The sequence below is a fragment of the Trichechus manatus genome, unplaced genomic scaffold (genome assembly GCF_000243295.1).
Source record: "Trichechus manatus latirostris isolate Lorelei unplaced genomic scaffold, TriManLat1.0 scaffold00209, whole genome shotgun sequence".
In the NCBI taxonomy this organism is placed as follows: Eukaryota; Metazoa; Chordata; class Mammalia; order Sirenia; family Trichechidae; genus Trichechus; species Trichechus manatus.
This window is the reverse complement of record NW_004444145.1, coordinates 2197223-2206616: the sequence shown is the minus strand read 5'-3', so window position 1 is coordinate 2206616 and position 9394 is coordinate 2197223. Positions and strand designations below refer to the sequence as shown.

Sequence of the window (9394 nt, the reverse complement as noted above, 5' to 3'; positions counted from 1 at the left end):
ACCAATGTCATAGAACAACATGTGTACTACTGTTTCATGAGAAACTATTTGTTCTGTAGGCCTTCACCTGAAGTACAATAAAATAAAATAAAATAAAAAGGCTGGCAGTTCAAGCCCACCAGCCACTCCACAGGAGAAAGATGTGGCAGTCTGCTTCCGTAAAAATTACATCCTTAGACACCCTGTGGGGCAGTTCTACCCTGTCCTATAGGGTCGCTATGAGTTGGAATCAAGTCGACCGCTTTGAGTTTGGTTTTTGGTTAATCTTTACGAAAGCAGGCTGCCACATCTTTCTCCGTCACAGTGGATAGTGGGTTCAAACCACCAACTTTTCAGTTAGCAGCCAAGCACTTAACCACTGCGCCACCAGGGCTCCATATAGAAACACAGAGAGGTAAATTTCTTCGTCTGCCCTATGAATTACTATAGCCACTCTCAAGCAGGGCCCTGTGTGAGGCAGACAACTGAATTTAAGCTTCTACCTAGGCCACTCTAAATGGCCTGCTGTACTTTGGGGTCATTATGTGGTCTATTTGGTCATCTATGCTCCCTCAGAATGCAGCACAGGGTAAGTCCACATGAGTGCAGAAAAAGCTTAGAAGGAAAACAATACAAGCTGTAGTTTTTGTCATTGTGTTTATCCGTATGAATGAGTAATATCGTTACACAAAGAATCCCTACAAAGAAAAAGCTGAGGCAATTGCCTCATGACATTAGTCAATGGTTTCAGCATATAAAGGGAACTGGATGGCAGTAATTCAAGCAGTCTAAAAGGCTCTGCAAAAGGCCGCAGGCACTCAAAGAACCACAAAACTGCTACCAACTGGGAGAATTTAAACTTTCCAATCCACAAGATAGAAATTGGTGTACCCACCAATAAGCAAATTTTAGATTGATTGAAATGTTATTATTTGAGAATGATTTATGAACAAAAGACAAATTATTTCCCATGCCAACTATCACATTTTCCAGACTATATGATCCTACCGACGAAGCCAAGTTTTATTACCTATTTTTACTCCTTAAAGTAGCTCTAGATTTTCATCAATTTGGTAATTCAGACAAATATGTATTAAGTGCCTCCCAAAGAAGCTGACTAACTAGTCTGCTTCAGCAGCTCTCCCAGAGACCAGGTTCAGATAGGACCACATGCAGGGCAAAGGCCTCGACTCAAACATGCTCTGTGATATACCTAGGTGGCATCCCAAAGGAGTACACAAAGGAAGACTAGATTGAAATGTATAAAAATTTAGGTTAATTTTGCCCTACAAGAATAGCACAACTTTTCTAGAAAGTTGTAACAAGGTTATTTGTATAGCTTTCCAGAACCTGATTATTTAAAAACAGTCTATGTTGTCGTTAGGGGCCGTCGAGTTGAGTTCCACTCATAGCAATCCCATGTGACAGAGTAGAACTGCCCCACAGGGTTTTCTTGGCTGTAATCTTTACAGAGCAGTTTGCCAGGTCTTTCTCCCACGGAGCCACTGTGGGTTTGAAGTGTCAACCTCTTGGTTAGCAACATAGCGCTTAACTGTTGCACCACCAGGACTCCTTTAAAACAGTCTATAAAAACCCATTGTTGTCAAGTCGATTACAAATCATACAGACCCTAGAGGACACAGTAGAACTGCCCCATAGGGTTTCCAAGGCTATAAACTTTACAGAAGCAGACTGTCATATCTTTCTCCCGAGGAGCCACTGGTGGGTTCAAACTGCCAACTATTCGGTTAGTAGACGAGTGCTTAACCACTGTGCCACCAGGGCTCCTTTACTATAGCCTATAATGAGCAATAAATAATACCAACTCTCCTCTCCCTCCACATCCCTTGAAGGCAGCCTCAGAATTCTTGTAAACTTCAGTGTTTCAGGAACTACCACCAATTGATCAGAGTAGATATGCAAGATGAACCCTAGGTTACACTATAACAGATTCTGTGAGATACTGATAAAGGATTAAACTGCAATAGGAGTATGAGACAGCCATGTGTATAACTTGTGGCTCTTGGAATCCTGGAGAATAGAATTTGAATCCTAATTTGGGAATAGGAATTTACTATAAATTCAAAACCCCCTAAAGTAGAAGGTGCTAACAGAAGACTTATTATGTAGTCCTTCCCACATTCCCTCACTAAACCAAGACACCAAACTCACTGCCATCGAGTCGATTTCGACTCATAGTGACCCTACAGGACGGAGTAGAGCTGACCCATAGGGTTTCAAAGGAGCGGCTGGTGGCTTCGAACTGCCAACTTTTGGTTAGCAGCCGAGTTCTAAACCACTGTGCCACCAGGGCTTCCCTTCCCTCACTAGAGCACAGTATGTGTCCCAGGCATGTGTGCAATTGTTGAATGAGTGTGTCATGATCTCGCTCTGGGTGAGGGCTGTGTGGAAAATCCCTATGTAGCAGCTCTCTCGTCATGTTGGTGAGAATCCCTCTTCTATTTGACAACACAGATGTCCTTAATAGCAAATCAGTGTTTTTCAAATGTGATTCAGAGATGCCCAGAACCGGAGAAAAACGGACAGGAAACCTTTTTATTACTCTGCTCGGCTAACTATAGGTCTTGGGAGAGAGGACCATATTGTTCAATCATGAAATTATTAAAACACTTAAGGTGATCAAGAAGATTATGCCCTATTTTCAAGGCTGCAGTCAGAAGGCTGTAGTGAATTCCAAAGGACTACAGTCTCATTCAGCAGTGAACAGCCATGATTTGTTTCTAGAGTTGGTAAATTCCCCTCAGGCAGTGACTTTTATAAGGGGGTAGAAATGGTTTCCATTCCTTCTGAGTATTCTCAAGATCCTTTGCTGGACTCTCACATTTAACCCAAGGCCATGAGAGCAGACTATTTCCTCTGAAAATGCATTTCTTTAATCCAGCTATGGAGAAGACTGTTTCTAAGAACCACGTGTCGTGTTGCTCCCTACCCTTTGCCATTTACTACAACTGAACCCTCAGCGGCACTGCAGTGGAATCTTTGCCAACAAGGAATAGCTACTAAGCTGAGAGCCCCCTTTGTCCATGAGAACCAACTGGTGCTGCACTAATGCGGAAGGGAAATCATCCAAGATTCTGAATGAGTGGGCTTGAAGTATGCACCATTATAGACACAAAATGTCTTACTGTGATGGTCTGCTAGAGGTATGCTGTGTTACATTTTGAGAAACACTTGAAGCCACAGAGCTATTTCTCTTTCAAACATACTGACACCACAGATGTGAGGGGAAAAAAGCACACACAGTTAATAAGCCCACAGCACACCCGAATCCTCTGACAAGTTTGCCAAAACCTAGGAGAAAACTATGAATATGAACCTGGATCAGTGAATAGCTCAACAACTTGACAGCTGTGAATAAAATTCAACCACAACAATGTAACTTTCCCAGGAATCTCCCCAAAAGATATGGATAATAGTTTAGATCAAAATAGTATGGGGGAAAAAATTTTTTTTCAAAGGTTTCATTGACATTAACGTGACAGTAAAGACATTATAATGAGGTTCTGAAATAGATTTAATACGTTTAGTCTCAGAGGCCTATAGCAAGAACCTGTATGAGGATTTCATCTAAAAAATAATTAAAAGAAAATTTTTTTAAAACTTCTGGAAAGAGTCTGAATAGGTAAGAAAACTGAAGGGTGTTCCAACTGCTCCTCAAGTATCAATTTATAACTCTTAAACTTCCTTTAGGAGAAGTAAGGATTCCAAATCTGGTTAATGGGGATGGAATAAAGATAATTAGTTATCAGGAACTCAGCAAACGAAAGTGGATTCTATAAAAATTATTCACACACACATATAAATGCATACAAAATATATTATCATACACATACATACACACATTTTTGTATGTTTTTCAAATCTATTATCTTTAATGACACAAAATTTTGTCACAAGTTCACTTACTCCTATGACTGCTGCAGAGACAAAGCATCTGATTTAGGAATATAAATGATTTAAAGAATTTAAGATTATGGGTAATATTTTGTACATCAATGAAAACAGCTATTTGACCATAGCAGGAATTTTTTAGACCCTAAGCTCTGGCCTGTATTTATTTATACTTATATGAGTTGGGGGTTACATCAAGGAAATGCTGGAGTTCAGAAGGACAAAAAAAATGCTTTTTTAATAGCTTTATTTTTGAGGCCTCTTTTTGTGTATTGTTGATGATGTGACAGTCAAAACTGCCACCTTCAGAGTGTACTCCTATACACACCTGTCGATGCAGAGAGTTCCAGCTCCTACCTCAGAAAAGAAAAAGTAGAACTTATCTCAGGAACATCAAGAAAACGCTGATGGAAAGAAAAGGTTCTGATAAACCTACCAGGAGGCGTGCAGGCATCCGCAGGAGACTGGACAAATGTAGACCGCCTTTTGGTTGGCATGGGCAAAGCCATTTTCTGTTCTTTATGCTTTGCCAGTGCGGCTTGAACGGCTTCTGTGTGGATATCTGAAAAATTAAACATTTGCGTTTATTAGCTCCTGGCTCTTAAAGTGTTTACCACTGTGGGCTGAACTATCACTGTGTCAAGTGTTGAAAACATAAAGGTAGTGATTAAGTGATTTCTATTTATGATTTGTTTTAGATCAGTTAAAAATAAAAAATACAGCCAAAAGAACTCATGGACAATTTTATATAAGGTACCAGACAAGTTGACAGAGGTGTGGGGTGGGGGGCAGGGGGAGTGGCGGGGGGTAGTGAGGAGAAAGTAATGAGCCTGACATGCATGTGTGCCCAGAGAGGGAATCCCACTTCCATGTGGAACGAGTGCTGGAGGGTGCCTAGAGGACAGTCACTATTTCTCAAGAAAAGAAGCTTAAGATTTGCTTAACTGTCTGAAAGAATACTTGGTTGAGACCCCTCAATTCTGTGCCACAGGAACAGCTGGGTTCATTTTGGTCTAGAAAAATGTAAGGGCAGATGTTACTTATTTGCTACTATGGTGACAAAAGAATTTAGCTCCCTACTTGAATGTCTAATAAAAAGCCAAAAACCCAAACCTGTTGCCATTGAGCTGATTCCAACTCATGGGAACACCATGTGTTACAGAGCAGAATTGCTCCACAGGATTTTCCTGGCTGTAATCTTTATGGAAGCAGATTGCCAGGCTTTTCACCTGCAGAACCACCGAGTGAGTTCAAACTGCCAACCTTTCGAGCAAACTGTTTGAGCCATCCAGGAACCTACTGAATGACTAATAGGAATCTCAACATTAACACATCCAAACAGAACTCTTGATTCTCCATCCCATCCTCTGAACTTTTCTCCACATTCCTACAAAATGGGATCATAGCCTTATACAGTATTTTATACTCGCTTTTTCAACTTTTACAAAATCCTAATGAGGTAGACAACCGAGGTGGCTTCCTAGTTCACAAAAAAACAATTGCCTTTTCTCTAGGAATGGGCCCAATACACCTGCAAACCATCCTTAAAGGCCTGTCTGTGCTATGTAAATATGCCCCTTTAAGAGAGCTGGATCAATCAGATACTTTTTCTGGAAATTTAAACTGTGAACTAAGAAACTGCAGGTCCGAGAGTTGAGTCACTTTAATGACAATGCCCTAGAAAGAAGGAATTGAGATCCCCAGAGCTGTCTCTCCCTTTCTAGGGCTTTCTCAGTTGTTCCTTTGCTTCTATGACCTACTCCAGCTACTTAAGGCCTGTTTCTTACAAGCAAAAAAATCTTTACTAATACAAGCACAAACATCTTTTGTGTTTGTGTGTATAAATAACAGCTCTACAACATAATTTTAAAGAGCTACGTAAGTGCCATAATTTAATCAATCTTTACTATCAAATACTGTTTCCAAATTTTTGCTACTATTCATAGCAACTATTCACAGTAAGAATTTAGTATTTTCTTTTTCTATTTATTAATTGTGCTTTAGGTGAAAGTTTACAGCTCAAGTTAACTTCTTATACAAAAATTTATACACAGAGGAGGCGGGGCCAAGATGGCAGAGGAGTCAGGCACTTTCTGTGGTCCCTCTTACAACAAAGACCTGAAAAAACAAATGAATCCATTATATGTAACAATCTAGGAGCCCTGAACATCAAAGGCAAAGTTGAGGAACCAGACTAAGTGGCAGAGGGAAGGAGATATGGTTTGGAAGCAGCGAGCAGTTGCCAGACCTGACCCAGTGGGAGCTGGCGCCATTCAGGCAAGCAGTGGTGCTTGGGAGGTGTTTTCCACGTCAGAAGAGATCCAGCAGCAGAGAGTCTACCAGGGCCTCCAGAACCAGTGAAAGGCAGCACTCAATCAGCAAAACATAAGTACTTGCGTCTGGCCTACCACACGGATCAAAAAATACCCACTTTGGGAAAAACCTCTTTGCCATTTACCTCTCCCCTCCCTGTTCTGCACCAGGTCCCAGGTCAGCTTCAGCGATTGCTGAGTCCCCTGGGCTAGAAGCGGGACCCATCACGTGCCCTGAGCCATTCTGCCAGTCTTGGAGAGGGAACAAATTAACAAACAGGGAAAAAATAATCTGCCAGCTCCCCTAAGCTAGGAACTCAGGATAGGCACAGTTCCTTTGCCTAGGCACAGGCATAAAGGGTCCACCGACTTTCGATGCCCTTCACCCCTGCATACACCTGAGCGGACCCATTTCAACAGCATAGGTCCTCATTACCACAGTACAACAGGGTATATTCGTAAGTCTAACTTCAATGGTTTCAGCTATATGCTGAAGTGGCAAGTTCGTGATATTTGACACAGCTCTGCCCATTAAGCAAGGTCCTCACCTACCCAGATCAGGGGTCTGAGAAATGGCAGCTCCACCATGCCACCTAGTCACCTGTGACAGGGGTCCAAGAATAAGTGGTGCCCCCTAGTCCTTACATCCAACAGCACTGGGTTCTCACAGTCCAGTTACAAAAACCATCCACAGATGCGCTCTAGGAAATGGGGACATGCTTTCCTCCCAGACACTCAGGGGCAGCCATCGGCCCCTTGCCTTGCTCAGCACATGACCCCCCCACTGCAGCCAGATACCTGTGCCTACACCAATCACCCAAGCCTGTCTAGGACAGTAGGTGAGAGCCTGCACCACACACTTGGTGACCGACTACTTGGATACCTGAACTGAATCTATACAAAAAAAGTAAACAGCCTCCTGGGCTCACAAACCTAGTAACCGCTCTAATCACCTGGTGACAGGATGTTAGAGCTTCAAAGGCACCAATAATCAAACTAGCTCCACGAGCAGCCTATTCAGGTATATCAAAACAAAACAAAACAAGAAGCTATGACATAGTAAGCAAACATAAAATAAACAAATATAATAACTTATTGATGGCTTGGAGACAACAGTCAATATCAAATCACATAAATAGGCAGACTATGATGGCTTCAGCAAGCTCACAAAATAAAGAATCAAGAAATTTTCTAGACGAAGACAATTTCTTGGAATTACCGGAGGCAGAATACAAAAGATTAATACATAGAACTCTTCAAGAGATCAGGAAGGAGATGAGGCAAAATGCAGAAAAAGCTAAGGAACACACAGACAAAGCAACAGAGGATCTTAAGGTTATTCAAGAGCATAACCACAAATTTAACAGGCTGCAAGAATCCACAGAGAGACAGCAATTAGAAATCCAGAAGATTAACAATAAAATTACAGAATTAGATAGCTCAATACAAAGTCATAGGAGCAGAACTGAGGCAACAGAAGTCAGAATTAGTGAGACTGAAGATACAGCACTTGACACCAACTTATTTGAGGAAAAATCAGATAAAAGAATTTTAAAAAATGAAGAAATTCTAAGAATTATGTGAGACTATCGAGAGTAATAACTTACCAGTGATTGGAGTACCAGAAAGGGGAGATACCAGAAAATACAGAGAGAATTGTTGAAGATTTCTTGGCAGAAAACTTCCCTGATATCACGAAAGATGAGAAGATATCTATCCAAGATACTCATCAAACCCCACATAAGGTAGATCCCAGAAGAAAGTCACCAAAACATACTATAATCAAACTTACTAAAACCAAAGACAAAGACAGAATTTTAAGACCGGCTAGGGATAAACGAAAAGTCATCTACAAAGGAGACTCAATAAGACTAAGCTCAGACTAAAACCATACAGGCAAGAAGGCAATGGGATGACATATATAACACCTTGAAGAAAAAAAATTGCCAGCCAAGAATATGCATCCAGCAAAACTGTATCTCAAATATGATGGTGAAATTAGGGCATTTCCAGATAAAGAGAAGTTTAGGGAATTTGCAAAAACAAAACCAAAATTACAAGAAATACTACAAGGAGTCCTCCAGTTAGAAAATCAATAACAGCAGATACCAACCCAACACTAGAACACAGGACAGAGCAACCAGATATAAACCAGACAGGGAAGTCACAAAAATAAATCAAAGCTAAAACACTGAAAATAGGGAAACAAAGATGTCAATATGTAAAAGATGACAACATTACAACAAAAAAAGGGACTTAAAAAATGTAGACATAGATTTTTCATATGGAGAGGAAGTAAAGGAGACATAAAGAAATAAAAGACTGGTTTAAATTTAGAAAAATAGGGGTAATTATTAAGGTAACCATAACGGAAACTAACAATTCTACACATCAAAATAAAAAACAAAAAAATATATAAAGACTCAGAAAATACAAAACCAACAACAATGAAAAAGACGAAAAGAAAATACACAAAGAAAAACAACTCAGCACAGAAAATTAAGCGGAACAAAGAAACTGTGAACTACACACACACAAAAAGACATTAAAATGACAGCACTAAACTCATACCTATCGATAATTGCACCAATAAAGAGAGAGTAAGAAATGAGATGGGTGATTCGCAACAGACACAACTGAAATTAAAAGAATCATAATACTATGAAAAATTGTACTCTAACAAATCTGAAGACCTAGAGGAAATGGACAAATTTCTAGAAACTCACTACCTACCTAAACTAACACAAACAGAGGCAAAACAACTAAATAAACCTATAACAAAAGAAGAGATTGAAAAGGTAATTAAAAACCTCCCAACCAAAAAAAAAAACTCTAGCCCGGATGGTTTCATTGGAGAATTCTACTGAACTTTCAGAGAAGAGTTAACACCACTATTACTAAAGATATTTCAGAGCATAGTAAAGGATGGAGTACTTCCAAATTCATTCTGTGAAGCCAGCATAACCCTGATACCAAAACCAGATACCACAAAAAAAGAAAATTACAGATCAATATCCCTCATGAACATTGAAACAAAAATCCTTAACAAAATCCTAGCCGACAGAATTCAACAACATATCAAAAAAATAATCCACCATGATCAAGTGGGATTTATACCAGGTATGCAGGGATGGTTCAACATTAGAAAAACAATCAATGTAATCCATCACATTTATATAACAAAAGATGAG

The 9394-nt window shown here is 40.1% G+C and overlaps 1 protein-coding gene across 3 annotated transcripts in view; it reads right to left on the bottom strand.

Moving 5' to 3' along the window:
- The window catches only part of DIP2B (disco interacting protein 2 homolog B), a 258083-nt gene that overhangs the window by 78660 nt on the left and 170029 nt on the right, over window positions 1–9394 (bottom strand). For 2 of the 3 annotated variants that reach the window (XM_023742402.1, XM_004388322.2), the window contains exon 4: window positions 4328–4453. In XM_023742402.1, the coding sequence (XP_023598170.1) occupies window positions 4328–4453 (126 nt within the window). Of the gene's footprint in view, window positions 1–4327; window positions 4454–4836; window positions 4954–9394 lie in introns of those variants that run through there. The other variant, XM_023742403.1, reaches the window with a different exon arrangement.